Source organism: Populus trichocarpa, chromosome 10 (assembly GCF_000002775.5).
Source record: "Populus trichocarpa isolate Nisqually-1 chromosome 10, P.trichocarpa_v4.1, whole genome shotgun sequence".
In the NCBI taxonomy this organism is placed as follows: Eukaryota; Viridiplantae; Streptophyta; class Magnoliopsida; order Malpighiales; family Salicaceae; genus Populus; species Populus trichocarpa.
This window is the reverse complement of record NC_037294.2, coordinates 13481641-13506050: the sequence shown is the minus strand read 5'-3', so window position 1 is coordinate 13506050 and position 24410 is coordinate 13481641. Positions and strand designations below refer to the sequence as shown.

At 35.7% G+C, this 24410-nt stretch overlaps 3 protein-coding genes across 9 annotated transcripts; 1 reads left to right on the top strand and 2 right to left on the bottom strand.

Moving 5' to 3' along the window:
* The first annotated feature begins 243 nt into the window (after positions 1-243).
* On the top strand, positions 244-8110 carry LOC7475544 (sulfhydryl oxidase 2). Of its 2 annotated transcripts, XM_002315862.4 has the most exons (12): positions 246-700; positions 2708-2732; positions 2804-2896; positions 3723-3904; positions 4495-4564; positions 4663-4731; positions 4826-4899; positions 4984-5137; positions 6192-6232; positions 7073-7219; positions 7296-7739; positions 7884-8110. In XM_002315862.4, the coding sequence occupies exons 1-12, from the start codon at positions 474-476 to the stop codon at positions 7903-7905; spliced, it is 1548 nt and encodes a 515-aa protein (XP_002315898.2). In that variant the 5' UTR covers positions 246-473; the 3' UTR covers positions 7906-8110. The 2 variants fall into 2 exon arrangements, with proteins under 2 accessions (XP_024466155.1, XP_002315898.2); XM_024610387.2 differs by lacking the exon at positions 7884-8110 and having other exon boundaries at positions 244-700; positions 7296-7791.
* Positions 8111-9310: 1200 nt separating this feature from the next.
* LOC7475543 (uncharacterized) lies at positions 9311-13067 on the bottom strand. 4 transcript variants are annotated; one of them, XM_024610388.2, is made up of 8 exons: positions 12908-13067; positions 11980-12340; positions 10801-10872; positions 10593-10657; positions 10346-10496; positions 10048-10128; positions 9862-9951; positions 9311-9731 (listed from the first exon to the last, which is right to left on the bottom strand). In XM_024610388.2, exons 2-8 carry the CDS (start codon positions 12223-12225, stop codon positions 9642-9644), a joined length of 795 nt encoding a protein of 264 aa, XP_024466156.1. In that variant the 5' UTR covers positions 12226-12340; positions 12908-13067; the 3' UTR covers positions 9311-9641. The 4 variants fall into 4 exon arrangements, with proteins under 4 accessions (XP_024466156.1, XP_024466157.1, XP_024466159.1 ...); XM_024610389.2 differs by having other exon boundaries at positions 12903-13062; XM_024610391.2 differs by having other exon boundaries at positions 12797-12999.
* A 4425-nt stretch (positions 13068-17492) lies between these two features.
* Positions 17493-23105, bottom strand: LOC7475542 (uncharacterized). Of its 3 annotated transcripts, none has more exons than XM_024610981.2 (9): positions 22582-23105; positions 22318-22426; positions 21947-22134; positions 20213-20497; positions 20064-20122; positions 19926-19962; positions 19743-19814; positions 18933-19254; positions 17493-18086 (listed from the first exon to the last, which is right to left on the bottom strand). In XM_024610981.2, exons 3-9 carry the CDS (start codon positions 22105-22107, stop codon positions 17652-17654), a joined length of 1371 nt encoding a protein of 456 aa, XP_024466749.1. In that variant the 5' UTR covers positions 22108-22134; positions 22318-22426; positions 22582-23105; the 3' UTR covers positions 17493-17651. The 3 variants fall into 3 exon arrangements, with proteins under 3 accessions (XP_024466749.1, XP_002314819.2, XP_024466748.1); XM_002314783.4 differs by lacking the exon at positions 22318-22426 and adding an exon at positions 21128-21306 and having other exon boundaries at positions 22582-23103; XM_024610980.2 differs by lacking the exon at positions 22318-22426 and having other exon boundaries at positions 22582-23104.
* Positions 23106-24410: the final 1305 nt, after the last annotated feature.

Below are 24410 nucleotides of genomic sequence, written 5' to 3'. Positions count from 1 at the left end.
GGTGTTTGGAAGTATAGCGGTAGTTATTTTTTAAATTGTTTTTTGCTTGAAAATATATTATAATAATTTTTTTTATTTTTAAAAAATTAATTTTGATATCAATATGTTAAAATGATTTGAAAATACTAAAAAAAATTAATTTTTTTAAAAAATTTTAAATATAAAAATAAACAGCATGTTAGCATAGTAGGGTAATGTAATTTTACACATGTAATTTACATATCCAGCAAGCTGTTTGGCTTTTGGGTTTTGGCCGGAAATTGACCCGCGTTTCTCGAAATACGCTCACCACCCTGTTGCTGCCCACTTCCTAAATTCTTACATACATCACGCATACACAATAAAAACGAAAAACAGATCTCCAACTCCCTCTTCCTTCTCTAAACCCCAGGGGGGGAAATCACTGAAAGGGTTTCCATATATATCGAAACAACCAGAGCTTCTTCTTCCTGTTTTACAATAATAATTTTATCATGTCCATGTCAGAAGCATGCGTGATTCTTTTTGCGATCATGCTTTTGCTAATCAGCTCTAAAGAAGCGGCGTCGTTTCAGTCGGGATCCCGTTCGATCCTCCGAGCTGTAGGCGGCGAAAACAAAGCGGTGGTTGATTACGCTGTCGATTTGAATAGCACGAATTTCGATTCTGTTCTTCGTGACACCCCGGCCACTCACGCCATCGTTGAGTTCTTCGCCAACTGGTCAGTTACTCTCCATCCCAAACCACCTAACTGTTACATTTATTTATTTATTAAATGAAGTGGTTTAATTTTCAAAATTTTTAGTTTTGAAATAGGAAATTATTTTATGTATTAATCAATAAAGCAGTGATTTTCAGCACAGAACTATAGATGAATTTCCTAGAGGGATAATCAAGAACTGAATTGTGATAAGCTTCTAGAGAGTAGTGCAAGGATTAAAATTTCTTTTAATACAAGCTGTACCTTTTCTGCTCAACAATTTTTTAGGAGCAATGTGTTCGTTAGTTTGATCATACCACAAGATTCCATCATTTACTGAGTTATATCCCATCGAGGAAATAGAAAGACAGTTATAGCAGAAAAGGCTGTTACTTTGAGGTGTTGGTTATGTCTTCTTCTTTTTTTATACTGGCTTCTACAATTCAGTTTGCAGAATTCAATGTACTGAATTCAGTGAAGATTTTGCAAAAAAAAAAAAAAAGACGCTGAATACTGCTAAAATAAAAATTTGTAATGCCTTCCCTTTTATGGAAGCACTGTAGAATTTCCCCTATCTGACCAATATAGTATTTAGTTTGGAATCCAGCTGTTTGAGAAAACATGAAATGTGAGATTTTTCAATTGGATCTGTTTTAATCACATAGTAATCAGTTTCTTGTGCCAATTCGTATTGTGTCTGTTAGACTTTCCATAAAACATCTTGGTTATATTTGATGGATTAACTGTTGAATATCATATATAGAGTAGCTTAAAGAAAGGTATCGAAACTGAGAAAATGATAGAAAGAATACAGCAGTGGTGCAATGAATATAATTAACGTTTTATGTCTGTTACAATTATTAATTTTGATACTTGCTGCTGCATTGGGGTCAACTTACTATTCATCACTTTGTGTATTTAGCAACTGTTCCAAGAGAATCGAGTTCTCATAACCTCATATAAAATTTGATATCTTCTCTTCCGTCACTGTTTCAAAGCTCCCCCCTAAATATTTTCTCCGCATGATCCACAGTCTATCGTAAGGTATAATAGTGTAATGTTGCTTATGCTGGTTGCTAATGTAGCCTGTACTATGTCATCAATTCGTGTTGATTTTCCAGAACTGAAAAAAACATTTGCAGTCTGAAATGATAGAAGAACTTTACAATAATAAAGCTTTATTTGTTTTGGCTATCATTCCTAAGACTAGAACCACTTCTAGATGGTTTTTTTGAGCAAGTCAGCTCTCACAGGCCACCTTGGGCCCCTCTATTATAAGCTTAAAGGGGATATAAAATTCCTTCTTCAGTTCATGGTTTAAAGTGGAGACAACCATTTTGTGCACTGATGTTTTAAGCTGAGAGGGACAAAAGTATCTTCCTTTGAGTTTACTGTTACTTCCCTGATGATCACTACCCAGTGGTCCATGTGAGTCAATTTGGCTTTGTGTTGGTTTTTCCATGATTTCTCCTTCATGTCAATTTGGCTTTGTTGAAATTTTGATATTTCATGGGACGATTAAACAATTAAAGATTCTAATCGCTTAAACTATACTAATAACAAATTGTTAAGCTGATTAAGTAATCTTTGGCATAGATATGAGATTTTCTGCATTTATCCAATTCATTTTACACACACACACATATAGAATCATGTATCTGCTGGCCAAATTTTCGTTTGTTCTCTTCTTTGTTGTCTACTACTGGATGTGTTGGATTCTCAAAACCAGGTTAATCTGTTTGTATGCGTAACAATAAATTGAATATCTATTTTACTCAACCAACAAAAAATTATTAAACTGTCAATCATCAAATAATACAGCACCATATTCTCGTGCAGAGATTATTTGTTGAATCATATCTTGTTAATTGCAAAACCCCTACATGAAAAGAACATCTCTGCATGCGTGGTGAAATGCCAGTTATTACATTTTCTATATGATTGATGTATTGCTCATGTCTTCATTTATACTATATCATTAAGTTATATGACTCTGTTTCCTCTATGTGCAATCACTGTCTTTTTCAGGTGCCCTGCTTGCAGAAATTATAAGGTATTGTATCTTACTTTTTTGAATTAGCAGTTTTTTTCTTCTTTCTTATTCTGTGAGCTTCAAATGTGCAGCCCCATTACGAGAAGGTTGCAAGGCTTTTTAATGGGCCTGATGCAGTGCATCCTGGCATTGTATTGATGACAAGGGTGGATTGTGCTTTGAAGGTATATATATACTGTCTTCTTGATTTTTTTTTTATACATGCTGTGGTCTTATTCTACTCCTTTCAAATTATTTTGCAGTGCACAGAAAATTACTTGTTTCCATAAATACTTAAATTGGGCTTTCTTTGGAAAACTTTACATCTGCACAAATTTAAAAGAGAAAAAGGACGAAGGCTATATGTGTATTTTATTGTACGGAATAATTATAAGAGTGTCATTTGTTACAGCACGTCTGGATAATGTATTTGAAGGCAATACTTTAATTGGTTTTCCAATTCTTGTTTTCATGTCCTTGGGATGTCGTATATCCCTTCTCACAGTGTCCTTTACCATAACCCTAGTTACATGTCGAAAGTTGGAATGCTGTGTACTAAGCTTTTTTTTTTACTTTTCTAAAGAATTTTTTTTTTCTAATCTTGAATGGACTATCGCTTTGGTCTGGGAAGACCATTTCATCAAGTGTCTCTTGAAACTCTATGTTTTTCTAATTGACAAATATATGTTCATTTGTCTTTGAAAACTTTTATTGTTAGTCATTTGCAGTTTTATGGAATTTCTAAAGGTGGCGAAAGGATGAAATTTATAAGAACCTAGGCTTGATAAAATAGTGTTCCAACTATATCAAATGATTGGTGATTTGCGCAAAAGATTGTAGTTGATCATATTGGCACAAATGTCTTCTGACCCCATCACACTATTGGTTTAGCTTTCTCCTATCAGTGATTCTGTTTGTAAAGTTTCTGCTCTCTTAGCTCGATTGCAGTCTCAATTGATATACATGGGATACTTGGTGATTAGTCCTTCTTTAACTTGTTTGGCAGCACAGATAAACAATAAACTCTGTGATAAATTTTCTGTGAGTCATTATCCTATGTTATTTTGGGGTCCACCTTCTAAATTTGCATCTCACGGCGTGGAACCTAAAGAAGAGAAGAGTGAAATACGCATGATTGATGATGGACGGACAGCTGAACGTTTGGTTAGTTGGATCAATAAGCATTTGGGCAGGTATGGGATACTCCTAACTATCACTTGTTTAAGTGAAATCTTCATATTGTAATTTACATACCTGTACTTCAAATGTGTGTGATGTTAAAACATATCAATATCATGCCTATTAAACACAGTCATGTATCAAATTTCTCTGTAAGTAGAAAAAAAATTGGATAAAAATTGTATTTTCCATGTATTCCCTTTAGTCAGTTGATTTTTTTTTCTGTGGTATTGCTAGTAGGAAAATGTTTCTATGTCATATTTTTATTGCATTATGTTTGCTACATATGCACGTGATAAATTCTTTTGTTAATTTTGTGATATAAGTGCTTAACTACAGTTTAGGTGTATCTTGAATATGTAAAATCAGAAGATGCTGTATGTGCTAGAGTCACCCACAGCTTGTGCCTTGTGCTTGTTATTTTTTATTTAGAGAAATAGGCTGTTATAGTGCATTGACATATGTTTTCTTATTAACTTTTTTTTTTAATTGAAATCTGTTGTTAAAAGTTTCTGATTTTGGCAATGTATGCTTTATTGTTTCTGTAATACTGGATGTTGGCTTCACCCCTTTGCCCTGTTACAACCTTCATGATTGTTTGCAGCTCATATGGCTTGGACGATGAGAAATTTGAAAATGAGCATCTTCATTCAAACACATCAGACCCTGGACAGGTTTCTGTTTGCATAGTTCAGATTTGCTTTGTTATTTTTAATAACAATAATTTCATTAATGTAATAAATTAACTTCTATGCTGCACAACTTGTGAAAGATTGCACGTGCTGTGTATGATGTTGAGGAGGCTACAGCCTTTGCCATTGAAATCATACTCGAACACAAGGTAGACATTTCCCCTCTGGTTATGTTTCATGGGGGCGCATACTCATTTGCACTGTCTCCTTTCTCCACTCATGGTTTAAATGCTTGTTCTGCAGATGATCAAACAACACACTCGGGTTTCACTCATTAAATTTCTTCAACTTTTAGCGGTTCATCATCCTTCAAAGAGGTAAAGACCATCTTCTTTGAATGAAACTTTCCATACTCAATCCAGTAATTACTTCGTTCATCTACTCTAGATTATTTGTATTAGGTGCCGGAAGGGAAGTGCAGAAGTGCTTGTGAACTTTGATGATTTGTGCCCACCAGATATGTGGTCACCTGACAAACAAGAAGTAGTCAGTAATGGCAAGGGCATGCTAGGGAATTTCCAGATTTGTGGGAAAGAAGTTCCTCGAGGATATTGGGTAGGTGCTTTTCTCTTTTGATAATATTAAGCATTAGCCTACCATAGCCAATTTAGGACTGAAGTGTAGTGTAATCGAATTGAACTATTTAGGCATGTTTTGACATGAACTGACAGTGGTAGCATGTATATAGTTTTGGCTGATGTATTTTGATATTTTGGATAGTGTTTAAGAGCGTGTTTGGCAGTGTGGTTGCGGGTGCTTTTCAAATAACTTTTCGTGCCAAAATGCATGCCAATGATATTTTTTCATTTTTTAAAAATCATTTTTGACATCAGCACATCAAAACAATCTAAAACGTACAAACCATATTAAATTTTAGCAAAAAAAAAAAAAAAATTCAAATTTTTTGGGAACGCAGGTTGAACCGCGTTCCCAAACACTGCTTAAATGTATGTGGTTTTTGCTGATGGATTATGATGTCAAATCTACAATTATGTTTCATGGGGGTGCATACTCATCTGCATAAATGAGTTTGGAAATGGTATCATGTCAGTTAATTTCAGTGAGATAGCTGACAATTTTTGAACTAGGACTTGCTCTGTTAAATCACCATATTTTTAAAAATTATTGTCTATGTTTGTGCTTTGTTTGGGCTGTTTTTTTTTTCTCCCTCTAGCCATCGCTTCAAATAAGTGAAACTTGGTGGAACATAGTATCATTTTATTCATTGCTTTCAATATTGAGGACAGCATCATAACATTTCTGTAGCTTTTCAGTAATTTTAGTGTTTGCAAGGCACTCATTCATCTATACGATAAGAGCTAACCAAGTTCGTGAATTTTCGAAAAATCCATTCTAATGCAGCTTCCATCATTTAGTTTTTGTGTAGTCCTTGTAGTTTTAGAATTTTTTTTTGCTGAGAAACTGAAGATTTGTTTGTGAGATCAAACAATGATGTATGTCTAAATTTTGTTGAAGATATTTGTTACTGCCTTTTCTTCCTATGGTTAGCTTATACCGGTTTGTGCCATATGTTTAACCATGTCTTGTTTCTTGTTACTTCGCAAATTACTAGATTGATTTTAAAATGGCCTTGTGTGTTCTTTCTCAGATGTTTTGCCGTGGCAGCAAGAATGATACCAGGGGCTTCAGGTAACAACCTATTCTCCTTCATTCAATTATTTACAGGACCAATACTTTGTTTAGTATGTTTTAAGTTTTGATATAGCAATTTAACCGGTTATCCATACACTTGAGACAGCGAGTTCATGTGTAATAGTGCTACATTACTTGATATGGCAAGGCGCATCCAACCTAAGCCTAACCTATTCTTTTGTTAGTCTTGTATCTGTTCCTGTTGGATTATTCCTCATAGTGAGTTCTTCAGCTTGCTTGGAAAGGCTATGTATAGTTCATAAATGTGAATCATATATTGTCATGTTCTGAGGCCAATCATCTCCATTGTACTATCACTTGTTAGTTGTTATGGCTGAAATGGAGGACCGATCCGCTGCTTCAATTTTCTGAACATTTTCCAAGATCATAGGCAAAAAAATGCAGATTTGCCATCAGATGCAAGAATCATTCCCTTCTACTGATAAGCATTAGCTCGCTCTCACCTCTGAAATTAGCAAATTTAAAGTGCATGGCAGTTTAATTTTTTGGATCGGAAAAGAGCATAAATTGCCTTTACTTTTTGTGTGCGCCATTAAACATGCGTATGAGTGTGGATTCTTATGATGGCTTCTATCAACATGTTTATGAGATGGTATTTAGTATTTGTTGCTGCTTGAGGCATATCTTCTCTTACAAAAGAAGGCATATCTGTTGTCAGTAATATAAAACTTGGCATCTTAAGTAGTGTTTTCTCATACCATGGAAACCAAACCCCTGTTCTTTTGGAACAACTATAACCGTTATAAAATTCCTCTACAGTTGAATTGTTTAACGAATTATCTTCCTTGATTCATTATTTTGTTTCTTCATTTGCAGCTGTGGTTTCTGGGTTCTACTGCATTCACTCTCTGTGAGGATTGAGGATGGAGAGAGCCAGTTTGCATTCAGAGCTGTATGTGATTTTATCCACAACTTCTTTATTTGCGAGGATTGTCGTCAACATTTTTATCAAATGTGTTCAAGGTAAAAACAACTCAGAATAAGTTAGCTTTAGGCTCTCAAGCTCCTTCCAACTTATATAGGCTGTTTCAATTTGCAGTGTCACCGTCCCTTTCAACACATCCCGTGACTTTGCCCTTTGGTTGTGGAGTACCCATAATAAAGTCAACAAGAGATTAATGAAAAAAGAAGCTTCTCTAGGAACCGGTGACCCCAAGTTCCCAAAGGTTATTTGGCCTCCAAAACAGCTCTGCTCTTTATGTTACCTCTCTCATAACCGGAGAGAAAATGGAACCAGCCAAATAGATTGGGACATGAATGAAGTATACAAGTTCTTGACTGGTTATTATGGCAAAACACTTACATCTTTGTACAAGGAGAAGGGTCATCTTGGGGATGAAGTGACTGATGGGGCTATTGTAGATCTGGTGGCCTCAACAAATGCAGTTGTGGTTCCTGTGGGGGCTGCGTTGGCAATCGCACTTGCTAGCTGTGCATTTGGAGCACTTGCTTGCTGCTGGCGTTCACAGCAAAAAACCCGGAAGTATTACCACCAACTACACTCTTTAAAGAACATTTGATATTAATGGGGACGATAAGTTTTTTCAAATTTGATAAAAAGTATTAACCGGAAGTTTAAAATGTTCAGGTGAATTTTCTTATTTGTTTTCCTTCCCCAATATTTCAGGCCAAGGAGAAGCTGGAACTAAGATAGTTAAAGGGACAAAACTATACACGGTCATTAAGGTGCCCAGTCGGGTTCAATCAGGCTCTGAATAGGAATCCAGATTACAATCTCACTGACCTGCTTTGAGGTCCTACTCTGTACCATATTTTGAAAATTTCCCTCTGAGCACGCTTTTGGATTGTACAGATTAATATTATAATTTCAGTCTTACAAGCGATCATTATCTCTCTCTGTTTTTTTTTTAGTTCCTTTTATCTTACTTTAAAAAACTGCAATGATCCACGGTTTAGGATGGATTTTTTTTTTCTCCTGAGGAAAAGGATGGATCTTATTAAGAGATTGAATCTGCTGTTTTAAAAGGGTATGACCGTTCCCTATCATCCGCTGGATTTTACATTTGGCATGAGAGATTAGTTCAGTGTCAAGTTTTTGAACACAAGTACGATGTGTTAGCTCAGAGTCTGCGTTAGCTGGTGTGAAAATCTTTTCTATCAAACTTATTTTTTCCCTGTGAATTATGTGGTTGAATTGTATTTCTTTACAGTGGATTAGGCCTCTTCTATCCTTGGGACTTGGGACTTGGACTGTTACTAGTTTAGCTGATGGACAACTTTGTCTCAAGTCATGCGGTATTATTGCAAGGAGATTGGATATCAAATTCTAGTCGCTACGTATAGAAAGAGAGGCTTGCCCTCGTTAGGTAAGCAAAAAATAATGGAAAAGAAAAAACTGATTTTGGAGTTTAAGAGGAAGAGGAAAGCAAAAATAACAGATTAACAGAACAAACTAGTTTTTATTTCTAGCGGCAATTTAAGACGTGTAAGAATCTTTCCCATTCAATTTAAATCCTTGCATTATGCTTCGCGTGCCTGAAATAATCATATATTATCGGCATATTTATAGACATTCTTCACTGAAACTTGGGCTCCATCATCACAACTAAGGTCCCTTGTTATTATGATTATTTCAGGCACGCGAAGCATAATGCAAGGATTTAAGTTCTTTGCTTGCTCCTTTAATAAAAGCTTGGAAGAAACTACCCAAGATTGGTGATATGGGGGGTTTTTGTCCGGTTATGTGGGCTTCTCAATCCTCATCTTATAAAATCATCATGATTTTTAGTGAAGAGCATAACCAACTGCAGAAGTTCTTTCCTAAAAGACAGAATTGCAGGAAAAAATGGGTGTCCATAATTCGGACTGCTCCCATTTGGGAAGCTTTCAAGTCCCCCAAGAACAACTAATTTGGTATTCCCTGTTACAGATATGAATCCAGAGATTCCGCAATCAAACTGAACGAAAATAACAGAACCAATTTATATTTTAAGTAGAAGTGCTATGCCAGCTTCTTCTTCTTTCTCTCGTTGATATGTATATGCTAGACTACTAGAAAACCAAACGGCAAGCCTTCAAACAAGAGCAAGTATATTTTAGTTGTTGATAATTTGACTTCCAATTTCTTCATATATATGTTTGTATACACAGTGGAACTTATTTGGCTGTACAGAGTATTTAAATGATGGAGCAGCAAAGAAAATGCATATCTAAGAATCTAAATCACAGTTGTTTTCCGGGGAACCATTGTTTGTTTATCTCCCTGACAACAACAAGACGTTCTTTCAGAATCCAGAACCCATTGAACTTTTCCCAGTGAGAAAGCACCTTGGAAATTTGATCTTTCTTTCTTTTTTTTACAGTTGACAATGAAACTATCTCCATCTATCTTGAAACAAAATAGTAATTTGACGATTGGCGGAGTCTAATGAACATTTATTATATGTGGCCGAGGCTGCAGGGTTGAATGCTCAGCATCTTCATCATATGAATGAATTGATGAATTTGGAGGCGCCTAATGATCAACAACATAACCAAAAAATAGGAGAACCAAACTTGATGAGCATTGAGTCTATAGTCAGCTCAATATCTTATCTTAAATGTAGAAAAGAAGCAAGGGTTTGTATACTGTGGCCAGAACTCACCTGATGGAGGCGGCGACGCTGGAGAGCAGTTAGTGCTTTTAACATGACATAGATTGGAAGAATAATCCCAGCAATTCGTAGAAATAACAACTGTCAAACAGAGCAAGAAAGTGTAAGCCTATGCTTTGCACACATGATTTTCATCAACGTTTTTTCCAAATAAAATAGTAATCCAACTTGTTTTACCATAAACACTGGGAATGAGAAATTGTTGGTTCCATTAAGAATGAGAGGAAGAGTGTGCCTTAGAATTAAAAGAACCATGAACTGCAAAAGAACAAGACGAGTAATCAGATTGTAGAACAACACCATGACGCAACAAGATTTCTCTTAAAAAAAAATTTAAGAACATTGTCTGATAAAATAGAAACATTAACTTCTGAGAAATGAATGTCCATAACATGTTGTTGTGTCTCTTTCATATGTCAAAGTTCGCCAGGAAAATATCCTCTATAATTTGATCAAAGAAAGTAGAGAGACTTACAATCACAGCAATCAAGCGACAGTAGATTGTGTTTCTTGTAGTTGAAGCTGAATACTCATAATAGTCAGTATTCAGGAAGTTATGTTCAGATGAGACCACTGCTATGAAGCGAGGACCATTTAACTCCCTTCTAGACGTCTCCCAATTTCCCCTGATAAAAATGTTGGAACACATTGTTGAGGTTCTAGTGAAATGGAAAAACAATTAGACAAATGTCATGCGAAAACCAAGAAGCACTCCAGATTACCTAAAGTTCATTGGAAACCCAATTTGGAACAGGGGTGGTGGTGCTGTATAACCAGGCTTGAACTCCTGAAACCAATCCAATTTATTATCATTAAAATTATGGTTCAATTTGTTGATGGCAAAGACTAGAGCCTCTTGTAAACTATGAAGATTCCCTACGACCAAAGAATAGTAACTAGATTGAAGCTATATGAAAGAACGGAACACACCTGGAGGCATATCTCACATATAGTGTTCCCCTTCTCATTACACCACCTCTGTATACACCTGCGATGAGCATACTGCGATATGAAGAACCAGTCAGACATGGCAAGCTACAAGTGATCACTACTGAAGGCCAAGTCAAATGACTTTAAAAGAGAGATGTTAAACTGGAACAGTTGGCAAAAATCATATATAGACTGATGCATACTCTACCTATATGACATTCTGATATTGCAAGCTGGTTTAATGACAAGACAAACATCAACTCAACTTTTTATATTTAGTATACTGATCTTTGTTTACTGGAAACAGGAAAATACCTTCAAGTTTTCTTGACTGCTAAACAGTAAAGGGGGAAAAAAAGCAATGTGACAACATAAGGGAGGAATACGATCAAATTACTAAATCAACACCTTCTAGAATACGCCAACAAACAAATCCCTGGGGGTAGATTATTTAGGTATACTTTTCAACTATAAACAAGAAAACTCAGGTCACCTGGCCCAAGTTAGGCACGTCTCAGTATGTTTTTCAACACCAAACATGCAAATTCAGATCAACCAACCCAACTTAAGAATTTTCATCAACATTGATGCTTGACTGCCTCAGCTATAAGCTATCTACCAAACTTTCCATTTTCCTCCAGGAAAATAAGGAGGGTGTCAATGTTGATGGGATGGCATGTCTATAATGATCATGATATTGACTGTTTTTGTGGCTTAATGTTGCATCAAATAAGATGTGACCTGCTGTAAATGCCAGTTAAGCACGAGCAATGATAAGGGCTTTTCAGACACATCTCACCATTACCAGAAGCCTATATGAATCAAGTTACCAGTAAACCAAATAACCAAACAGTCCACTTACACGAGGAAAGAAAATATTTGGTTTGGTCTTTTGGGATGAAAGAAGGTAAACCTTCTGGCGGATAATTATCTCCCCAAAAGGCGAAACAATTATCCAGAAAGGCCTAAGCATCAAGTTTCAAACTTAATGACTTCCACTCCGAACTAGTTGGAAACTTACCTTCAATTCCAAAGTTGATAAAAAAAAAAGTAACAAAAATATATTTAGCAGTTAACTAACACTCGTTCTCATGTACATCAAAAGAACATATAATTCTCCAAAATCACTAATATGAATGATTTTTTTTGAATTGATAAAAAAATAAAAGCTTAACCAACCTTCAAACTACCACAACAAGAACATGGTGTCTCCATATTAGAATCTTCATCCTCATCCTGGCATATCCTGCACTCCACCAATTTCCTCGGAGTTGATATATCCCCAAAATCCAGTTTCTGGAAAGATTTATCAATTTTTGTGTCAGACGCTGTGGCTTGCATCGACAGGTTTCTGCTCTCAATTGCAGCTTCTAAGGTGGATTCAGTTATCAAACGATTCACCAGCAATACAAAGTGATCCCCCATCCTCCAATTCTCAAAGACAGCCAACAATTGATGAAATCTCAATCAATGTTCAGGAACTCCAAGCCCAAAACCAAGCTGTTGTTCTCCACTATAGTCCCCTTGAAATAAAAAATCACTGTAGTTGGAATAAAACAAGGAAAATTTGAAGGTAAGTACTATAACAAAACAACCAACAAAACGTTACAGAAAAAGAGGATGCAAACATAAAGAAGGAGGGAAAGGGGGCCGAGAGCGAGAGGCGAGAGACAACTTCGTGGAGTAAGGCTTTAACAAAACTGGCAAACAAATAGGATCACGCAAAGAGACCAATAATCACAAGAAATGGCAAAGACCCAGTTGAGGAAAACACAACTATAAGCATTAAAAACGCACAAAAAAAAAGAGAGAGAACCCAGAAAGGAAAAGCGCAAAGACAAAAGAGCAAAAGAAAGAACCCTCTCAGATGCAACAAAAAGGACAGGACTTTACCAATTCAAGGACTAAAAGGAATAAGCATCAGCAGAAGAAAAGGTGATGGAACGAAAAAGATGACAGAAAAAGTAAGTGTTTAAGAAAGGAGAAACTTGCGTACAAGAAGGGGATCGTGATTTCTTGAAGCTAAGAATAGGTCTTACAATGAAGCAAGAGATTGAGTGAAGGGAGTAGAAAATTTAAAGAGAGAATCCATTCAATCTTACTGTACATTAAAAAAGCTCCTTCCTTTCAGCAGACAAGGAAGACCACCTCCCTCTTTTCTCGCAGTCCCAGGCGGGTGAGTTTGTTTGTTTATAGTTTAACATGTTCATGACTCTGGTATTTATATACTACACCATCAAAGGTCCATTAAGTTCAGTGAATTACAATATATGCAGATGTAACTAGTTAAGTACTTTCTGATTAGTTAAAAGAGATTCCTCTTTTTTTCTTTTTCTTTTTTTCCTTCAGTAATCGATAAAGCTATCCAGACTTCGATTATTTTTAATGAGTATGCCTACATTTTAGATTTTGAAATGTACAGAACTATTTTGTGGATGTTTTCGTAAGTAATATCACATTAAAATATGAGTATTTGGGATTTAATTTTTCAATATTCATTTTCTGAAATTGTCATGAACTTTCCTGTTTTATTTCTAGCTATCTTTATTTATAATATCTTAATGATCTAAAATTAACTTAATTTGATGGAAAGAGTCCCTGTTTTATGTTGGGAAGTGAAGGGTTTGAGTCAAAAAGGACAAGATAAAATCCCATTCCATCTCTAGATTTTATCTTTTATATATAACGTAAGTGTAAAATAGGTAATATTATTATCTGATAAATGATTAGCCTTTACATTTACTAATTTTTTTACTAATAAAAATATCCTGATATTTCTCAAAATTATAAAATTTAGCTTCAATCTAGAGCATAGATCATGATTGGATAGATTGATCGAGTTAATTCAAAATAATGTTATTTTGAATTTTTTTAAAAGTAAAACAACATTGCTTTAAATAAAATTTTAAAAATCAAATTAGATCATTGACTAAGTTAAACATATTATATTAATCAACTTCAATTTAATTTAATTTAAAATCTAACCTAAATCTAAAGTTTAATAGACAGATCACAAATTTAAATTGTAACGTCCGTTAAATTACACTAATATTTTTTGAAGGCCTTTGTTTTTATATTTTAATAAACGCAAGGAAATTAAAAAGTTGTTTTAAAACATGTTTGGAATGATGTTTTTTAAACATTTAAAAATATTTTTATTTAATTTTTAAATTATTTTAATATATTAATATCAAAAAATAATTTTTAAAAAATAAAAAAATAATTTTAATATATTTTAATAAAAATATTTTAAAAAATAATCACTATAATATTCTAGAACATTTTTATTCTTAGTCATGGTCGAATAAGAAGAAAAAGAAAAGTATTATAGCGTTAAGACCACGTTGATGATTCTCTATTATATCTAGCTTTGACTTTTTAAACCGTTTTTGCCGCTAACATAACAGCACGGCCCCACGAGATATTCAAATTCTCCTCCTCTTACCTCTTCCTCTCTTATGGGGTTATTTTGCTTTGCTTATTTATTTATTTATTTATTTTCTCGAGCCCGGTTTTTTATTTTTTTTTCATTTGTAGGTTTTTAACTTTAGATGGTATTTAATTATAAAAAATAGAATGCCATGCAATCTTCCTGTGTTATTTTTGGCAGTGCCATTGAAAGGCATATTCATAAATTCAAGGTATGTATGCTGCCCCATGTCCAAAACGATGAAATTAATGCCGTATGAAACGAAACAAGACATATAATACCTAATTCTTTGAATTTCTTTCAACCCAATATTCATTAATTACAAGCTATTCAATTTGGGTTTCTTAGGCCTAGTTATCCATATTAGACCATTGACTTGCTGCTGCCTTTTGACCCTCTAGCAGCTTCCCCTGCTGCGCGTTTGGATTGTATTCGATAATTTCTCGCTATATGTCGTGGATGTATCAGATTAATTTTTTTTTATTGAAGGTAAAAAAAATTATTCAAGGATTATTAAAATGTTTTTTTAGTAAAAAAAAATATATAAAAATTAATTTGATATAATATGATTAACTTTTCAAGTTTAAAAATAATTTGAATGACTAGTAAAAATATAATTTGATTAAAAAAATTAAAACGACATCTTTTTTAAATATTGAGATGACAAAAAAACCCGAGCTAAGCTAGTTCATTAGCCAAACTCGTAACCCGAATTATAAGACTATGATAAATCCATGAAAATCATATAAAAAAATGTAAAATTAAATTCTCAATCAATCAAATATTGAAAGATAAATTAAAAAAAAAATCTATTAAAAAAATAAAAAATTAATTCGAGTCAATTCTGGTTAATTTGTCAAAATCATATATTAAAATTGAGATAAATTTATAAAAAATAAATTCAATAATTCAATAATTATAAATTCTAAAAAATGGAATTAAAAAAAAAAAAAAAAGGAAAGTTGATGACCAAATTCTAAAAGGACAAATAAAATACCAAGATATGTTAACATGAGACACGGAGCTTGGGAGCCCGCAATTCATGACCAAATGTATCTCTATTGGTTGGGTTGACAAATGACATTACAACTTAGTTGGCAACCGTTCCATTGAAAAACAAAAAAAAAAGAAAAAAAGAGAGAGCAAAGAATCATCCAATACTCAAGCATGAGGTCAAGTCATGACCCCCCCCCCCCCATTTTTCTTTATTCTGATTCTTAATTCACTGCCCCTATCTTACAAGACTCTGTGACTGGTCTATTATCTTTCGTCCTTTAATTTCCAGGCTTGATTAGCATCCAAGTTCAACGGTATTGGTGCTCGTGTGCATAGTTTCTTCACGATACCTCTTTTTTTATAGCCTGGAGCAATAAACAATAGGAAATTAATGCACGCATCGGTTGACAGTATAATCACTCATTTTTCGTCGGAAAACTTAAAATCAGTTATACCCAAAGTAGATAAGACTTGGTTGAACAACCCTGTTAAACCTCTACTGGGTATGACGAGAGCTTCAAGTATTTCTATCGTGATTATGGACTTCAGTTGACTTGTCCTGTTATGATTTTATTAGTTTCGTTAAGGATCGACACCAGCAAGTTTTTAGATTAATGGGATATGATTCACATACTTGACTGATGATACGGCAAGCTGACTCCATAAAGGCAGAGTGGGTGAGCTGATCATCCACCGTTTGCCTAAACTGGAGAAGTAGTTTGGCGTCAATAATATATAAGTATATTTAGTCGTTTGATGTCTTAATTACTGCAGATAGTGGGGCTCCAAAATCCATTTCAATCGTCATCTGTTTTTTCTCTTAAGCTAACGGTGCCAACATTCATAAGCTCAAACCCAGAAATCCACAGCCCGTTTTGCAGGAGATAGAATTGCTGAGATAAACTCCCAGAGGTCACTCCAAGCTGGATGATAATTACTGAAGAAATTAGTATAGAAGAAAAGAAAAAAGAGTACATTAACAACTGGGAAATCCAAGTGGAGAGACTAGCTAGTGTTTTAATTGACTCGTGAAATGATCAATTTCAAGCCCATTGTTCTTAAATCACTACTTGAAGTTTGGATTTATATTTTCCACGGCCCTTCTGCCACTATCAAGCATGATTTTGCAAAATTGTGATGTAAAGGATGATATAATTGTAAGTGTAAACCCAGTTCACATGATATCACCGATTCATAAATCACGCTGATCATCATGGGCAATTCGTCGACAATATGATGATTTAAAGTTTAATAATTATTGCTCATTATATTGCTCCTGCTCCTCGTAAAATATTACTGTGCACACATTGAGGTTTAATATAAGCAATTCAGAATAAATAATTAGTATCAATTAAAAAACAAAATTTGGTTATTATTACGATAGCGTGAGGAATTCCCTTCAAAACAAGCGCCTAACCATAAAAGCCATTAGGGGCATCCCGCCACTCTTCCTAACTTGTCATCCCGTGTTCTTATTATAACTAACTTCAACACCTCAGCAAATCCCATTTCTCCACGTGTCAACTATTTCCCGCCAACTCCTTCCTTCCCAATCCATACGCGCTTCTCTCCCCCTCTCCCAGAACCATAACAAATTAAGACCGTGAAAACACAAATCTCCAAAACCAGCTCTATCAATGGCAGTGACCAAATTCTCCTCCTCCTCTCTCCCCACCGACACTCTCCGTGAAGCCGCTGTAATCCTCTCAACTCCGGCAACCTATCAATGTCACTAATCCTCCCATTAGTCTCCGATTCTTTAATTCTACACTCCTCTCTCCCTATGATACTGCGTTCGCTCTATCAGGCCGCCAAACCCTCTCCAACTACATCTATATTTCTTAAACACGTTGTTCCTTGCAAGATTAAGTGAGGTAAGTTTCCCAGACATGTATCACAATGACTAGCTTGTCATTCATTGCCTCCATGGGATTCTATTGGAACCAGAGAATGTATAGTTTCTTGGACGATGATGTTGAATTTTAAATGAGAACCATCCTTGGGGATTATGCTTCCACGATTGCCTATATGGTAGTTATAATAGAGTTAATTTGTATAAAAAAAAAATAGAAGGTAGCATACTATAAGCTATCACCTCGCAGAAACTACCTTGCACATGAGAGACCAAAGCATGTTGGGACTCTGATAGCCAAAGAAATCTAAGCAGTGCCCAAAGGATGGGAAGTGTCATACGGATCATGAGGAATGGCCATCATGGAGGTTGATTTGGACTGTAACTTGCAGAAGAAACCACCAATTACAGAGATTAAACAAAAATATGTTTTTGCACTATACAAGAGTAACAAATACATTTCAATGGCTATGATCTCCAACTCAAAATGGAACTTCGCCCCATCTTGGTTTCTTCCCCTAACAGGGGATACAACAAACTGGAAAAAAGAACCTAATCTTACACTGATTTCTACTACACTACACTTGTAATCGACAACGATGCATCATTCTTGCCACTACTTGTAGAACCTATCTTAACACCTGTACAGCCACTGCTGCATTTTATTGGCGAGGATATCTTCGCAAACACTTCCTCACTTAGGGGGCAGCTTGCATATAGTATCCAGAGAACGAGACACAGCAAAACTCCTACTGAGATCAAGCCCAGCCCCGCATTTACAATCTTGAGATAATGCTCCAATTGAGGGCAATGACTCGAGGTGATTTCTAGGAATGTGTCCCTGACAAACTTGCAATCCTGGAGGCTGAGCAAAACCGGGGTGTAGTACTCAAGAGCATAGCTTTCGTTAACTGCTGCCACCAATTGTCTATAGATGTCAGGGATCACCCTACCAACAGTTGTGCACAGCCCAGATGATGAAACCATGCAGGTGTAGTTCTGCCAAACCTGAAAATTTAAACAAATAAATGGATTTCAAATTTGTTCCCCATGAATACACAATAGGTGATCGAGTAGTTAGCCATGAACTTAGTGTCTAGACTTGTCCTTAAAATAATCAAGGCCAGAAAAGCATAAAAAACTCTACATGGCAGAGGCATCAAAAGGCAACAATCATTGTCCCACTTCTTTTCTCTCACAAAATCCCAGAGAGTCCAGTCTCTGACAATTATGTAAAGTTCATAATTTTCTAACTCTGAGTGAAGTAAAGGACTGTGACCATGCATCAAATCAGTTAGAAGCTCATACTTCAGATAAACCAAGCAAAAGTCTTGAAGATATTGATGCAATATTTTGTCAATTCATATGAGATTTCACCTGTTCATGTGATATTATAACAAAGAGGCTTGAAAAGTGATCCAAAACTCTAGGACATGCAAAAAAACATAAGTTTAATCAAAATGTAAGCTCTGAGACACCCCACCCCACGCCCTCTTCCACTTTTGTTCTCTCCTGATTTAATGGTTAGACTCACGTGTCCAGTTATACATTGAAAATAGCAAATTCTAACGAGGTACTGTACAAAGTTAAAACTAAATATCAGCTACTTCATTTTTTATGTGAAAACCCCTTACCCGATACTGATTAATTTTACTTATCAACCACGACCACATCTGGTACAAAAACTATGAAGTGAGAATCTCATGAGCTATGATGACAAAATTCCAAGTCATCTCATTCTGTATGTTGAACTTATCCTCCAAGCAGAACTTATTGGTTAATAAGGATCAAGAAGCCACTACTTCAATTTTAGGCAAGTCCAAATTAAGATGTAGACAGAGATGATAGACATACCACAGATGCATTTGCCATAGACACCTCTCGGGGCTCGCATTGACGATCTTGATAAAGCGAGTCAAATGGGTAGCACAAAGGAGGCATGGAAGGTCCAGATTGGTTATAATAATTAAACTCGGTCTGGGATGGATTTGCATTTGCAAATGTGTATATATAGGTATTGACAACATTTACAATATCAGTGATGACTTCTTTACTCTGGACGAGTGTGTTGTTTGTTGTTCTTTGGTCAACACAAGGAAGAATGCTGCTAAGAGCAGATGCTGCATGGGGATTTTCCACCCATTCTTCCATGGCCAAACAGGTGTCAGAAATCGCACTGTTGCAAAAGCACAAAATACTATATTTTAGTAATTGAAATAAGATTTGATTGTTCCATACACAATTCCTTTTTAACTGAATAAAAATTCCATATGCAAGTATTCAAAAGCAGCAACAACAAAGCCTCAAGTAATAAAAGATTTCACAAAAATCAACATCATATTAATCGTGGCACAATATTGAAGTGTGCCTCAGGCATCATTCAACTAAAATAACTTCAGAAAACAAGCAGAAAGGAAAAGCAATCATAAAATCATACTGCACAAGAAAGCACTCGATCATCATTGTAAATATAGCAGACTACACAAGTAACAAATAATTTCATAAACTATACAGCAGGTATTTGTTTATGATTACATGTGAAAGGGGTTTATGATAAACATGATGCACACCATAGTAAATTTCAAATTATGCACACAAGCAAACACAGCATAACGTTATTGATGGACATCTCTCCATGTAAGATCCAGAATATCAGTATCTTACTTGTTGAGAAGAATAAAAACTCCACAAAGAATGAAGGTAACCGCCACTAACAACCACCCACTCACTACAAATCTGCAACAATATGCTTGTGATCAGATACAAAAATGAAAAGCATCCGGTAAGTAGATGTTAATATTATTGCTAGAATACATTATGCATCCAACAAAGACAAAGGTAACTTACATATGAATTGCATGTTGATGTCCAAGGATAGACAGCACTGAAATAAAAACATGTCCATCAGTTACAAGCAGGAAAGAACTGAACAGGTGAGAAGTAAAATGAGTTGTCAGTCAATAAGGCTCCGTTGGAAATACTTACAAAAACCAAGCAGAGCCAGGATAAGCATCACTGCAGCCACAGTAATCAATGCTGACCGCCTGCAACAATAAATTCAGAACCAGCCCATTAACATCATGAATATTAATAAAATACCTGGTTCGTAATTTACCAGGGATTCAGATACATACACAGCATTGAATACTTTCACTATTTTTCCAGCATTTTCACTAGTCTTCTCTGTCAGTGTATCAGCGGCAGCATTGAGATCCACATTCAACTTGTCAATATCATCCATGACGTTAGAAGGAAGGACAAGCTGGGCTATATTGATGGTCTTCGCAAGGGATAGATACTCCGTAACATTTTTCAGGGTTTGCACAGTGTAGTCTGACTGGTTTACAACATATTTCAGAGTATTCATAGCTTCACCGTGAAAGTCATCCTGCCCAACACAGAGAAGGATACATCCAATCCTGGAAAACATCAAAATAAGGCATCAGGAAGAGACACAAAGAAAAGGTCAATGCATTGGTTCAGAAATAGGAGAGACCTGATTTACTTTAAGACAGAAAATCAGTCATGAATGACATGGAAGATATTTTAGAAATAGAGTATTACAGACACACACACACATATCTGATTGAAATATGGTTCAACTCTAATCATTTATGCAATTGCCAAAAAAAATTACGAACTCTAGAAACTACAGTTTAGAACAGACAATTAACCACCCAAGTTTCAGAAACACTTAAGTCTGCACATTAAACTTCACAAATAAAATGGATTCATTTGAATGATGGATTAGAAACTTCAAATAATGATGGTAAAGCGTCCGATAGTGGAAATTTGACATTTCTCTCTCCCATAACAAGCCAATTAATTCACATCAAATGTGATTCTAAATCAACATAGTATCATAATTTTTCAAATATAATATTGACAAATGATGACAAAAATAAGCATACAGTATACTTCTCCATACTTTTATATATGCAATAAAGCAAACATAAAAACCATCAAGTGGTAATATAACAAACAAAAGGCCTGAAAAAATTGAAGAAAGGCTATAACGGTAGAGGTAAGTTGGCAGTTAAGATTATTACGCTGCAGCACAAGTGAACAGTATAAGCATTATAAGAGAAATCCTTTGAGATCGGCTTGATCCTTTGTCTTTAATGTTAATTCTCCATTTGAAGCAATGATGTGCTACAAGGGCAAAGCCAAACAAAAAAAACCACAGGAAAGCCAGAATAAAACCAGCAGCACCTGTGAAGCCAACAGACTGCAGAAAGTAGGGTCAGAACCGAGAACACTGAAGAATAAAGATAAACTTTTCCAAATATAAGTACAGCACATAAATATGGACATTAAGAGATGAAAATAGTCAAGAAAAGGTGCGATTCTAGCACTAGTAACCAAAGACATTAGGACTAAAGTGAAAGCACACAAGCACGCTGATAATTTTCATTCAACAATTCTAATTGTCACAGTTACTTATATCTGATCTTTAATATATGAGCAAATAACACAGCTTGCCTCCCACAAGAGCTGTACTGAAAACAAAGACAAGTACTAACAGGCTAATAGCCTTGTTCCACGGCTAAATTTTAACCATTCACTCTTAGAAAGTTGTAGAACCGACATTGCCAAGTTGATTCGACACTGTTGATAAACAATAGGTGAAGAAAAGTTGGAAGATTTTCTTCCCATGGATCTAAATAATATACTGATGCTTTCCGATTCAGCACACAACGGCAATTCTAACATGCCAATTAACAGATCAAGGTAACACCTTTTCGTTAATTCTCATAACTCATTTTCTTTTAACCACGATCTCAAAGGGTGACGTGATCGATCTTATCGTAGTTGTATATAAACTGCAACATTGATATAACGTAAAATAGAACAGAAACAAGACTTACAGCCCAGTAATGGGGATCGGTGATGTTCCAACCTCCTCGATAATGCTTAAATCCGTGAAGAATGTCCGGTCGATCCGTCCTCTTCGCCGCCAACACAAGTGTGTTATTAGACCCGTAATCAGAAGGCCCAGGTGCTCGTGCAGCAGTCTCCGAGATTCCATTTCTAAATGGCCCTAAATTATCCTGCCCTGCAAGCACGACAGCATAGCCGGGGAAAAAAAAACCATTACATGATAATTCATGCCAAAATGCTTAATCTAGTCTATTGCACATGCTCACGGTCATTTGCACAAGAAGTAAAATCTCGTCCCTTTCCTTATAAGTAAATAGCAAAGAGGGCTATTAAATTAGTAAAACAAAATCATTAATACCCCATTTGGCTGGCAAGAAAATTCGGCATCATTAGAAAAGAGTGCACGCCTTGCACAGAAAGCTCAGTACTTACTGGCAAGCTCAAATTTCAGCCGAAAATGTGCATATCTGGTATGCAAATAACAACTTTGTTTTAGAGTAACAGGATCGTACACATTATTGAAAATCAACAAAACCCAGATAACAAATGTGGAGAAGGACAGCAATATCGTTAATTTCCCAAATGAACCAAGACACCAGATTGCACATTACTGAAAACATACCTAAGATATACTTGAGAGGATCTTTAGCAGGCCCATTTCCAGGCAGAGCTAAAACAGAGCAGCTCAAAGAAACAACAAGAAACAAGAAACCAAATCTTGGAACCAGGAACATCTTCATGCTTTGCAGCGAAACCAAAATCTCTCTAACACCAAAAGAAATCAAGAAAACCCATTCCCAAATATCTTGGCCTCTCTCTCACTCTCCAAGTCTAGAGAACTCAAGAAAAGAATCCAAGAAAATAGAGACAACAAAAAAAAGAGTGGCGTGTTTATTCTAGTATGTGACTTATCATTCATAAGAGGAAAACAAAATAGTGGGAGGGGGCGAGAGAGTAAAAAAGATGTTCCTGGTTTGCAGCTAAAAAAAGCTGATCCTCACATGGGTAGAGGGAACTGAAAAGGCGGGTGTGATTGATAACTTAACAGAGTCGTCCTTCTCAACCCCTCCATTATAAAGCTTACCTAAGCTTGCTTAGTGCATTAACTAAAAGCACAGTGCTGCTTCTTTTTTTATTTTGCACATTAAGTTATTTATTAAACTACTTTCCATGATTTAGTATCAGTTGCTTATTTATAATATCTGCTTTTTGGAGTTTTTGCATCCTTGACTCGCCTCCTCAGATAATTCTTAATGACGGATACATCCTTGCTACAGCATCCAAAAAATTTCCTTAAAAAAAAAACAGCGTTTACCAAACCACTTATAAGGGCTGCCGTGTCTTAACAAGATTATTATTATTTATTAAAGGATATATATATATATATATATATATATATATATGCATTTTAATTAGTTTTGCATACAAATACATGAAGAGTGCATGTAGAGAGAGCCGGTTTTAGGCAAGTAAAATCCAGTGTGTATTTGTTTAAGAAGGTCCTTTTCTTTCGGTAGTTAATAATTAATGACAACGTTTAGTTGTCATGGAGATTTTATTGAGTGGGTTAGGTGTAGCGTAGCATCATGTTGCTCTCCATTTTGTTAAGACTAAAGACCAACTACTTCGTTGAGAGATGGGGCCCATACAGAACCTTTGTTTTGATGGGATCTAATTGCAGATCAGATCACATGGCCTCTGTTTTGTCACGTGTAATTATATGTGATGTATGTATCTGGAAAAGCATTTTATTATATCTTTGCCCTCTCTCTCTCTCTCTGTTTTTCCATTTTTTCTGCTTGTCTGAGAAGTGAAATCTTAGTTTTGGGACTTGAAGCGACGCGTGGCAAGAGACACGCTGGGCCCGTCTAAACCCCAGAGTCTAATATCTACGCGCGGATTTGTGGGGCCAGCAATTCCTCTGCAATCAATCACATTGCATGAAAAGGAGCGCCCCTTTTGCGCATCACCGCCACCTGATTACGCGGTTCCTCCGCGCTTATTCAATCTGTCTTTTATAAGGTGCAGATTGCGCCACGTTTTTCTGCTTTTTTCTCATCCCGTGGAAGAGATATTCTTTGAAATTATGGGGCAAGGAGAACATTGTCACGTACAAGACTCGAGGACTAATTTATAATTGCATTTAAAACTCAGGGACTAGATTTACCCTATTAAAGAATGCCTTTCCAAGTTATTCCTATCTTCAGATGAAAATACTACGTGGTCCAAATATCCTGTTCCGTGACCATGTTGATTTTCATAGCTTATAATCAAGAACATTACTGGTTAGTATATTATTAAAGGGCAAATCCAGATCCCGACGTACGTAGTCATCGGTGTCGGGTCTGGCTTTCGCTTTGCTTGGCCGTTTTAAATGGAGCGGTTCAAGGTCCCCATCGGAAGGGATGGCTGGCAATTGCTAGTCCTGGTCTTGAATGGCGGTAAGAAATA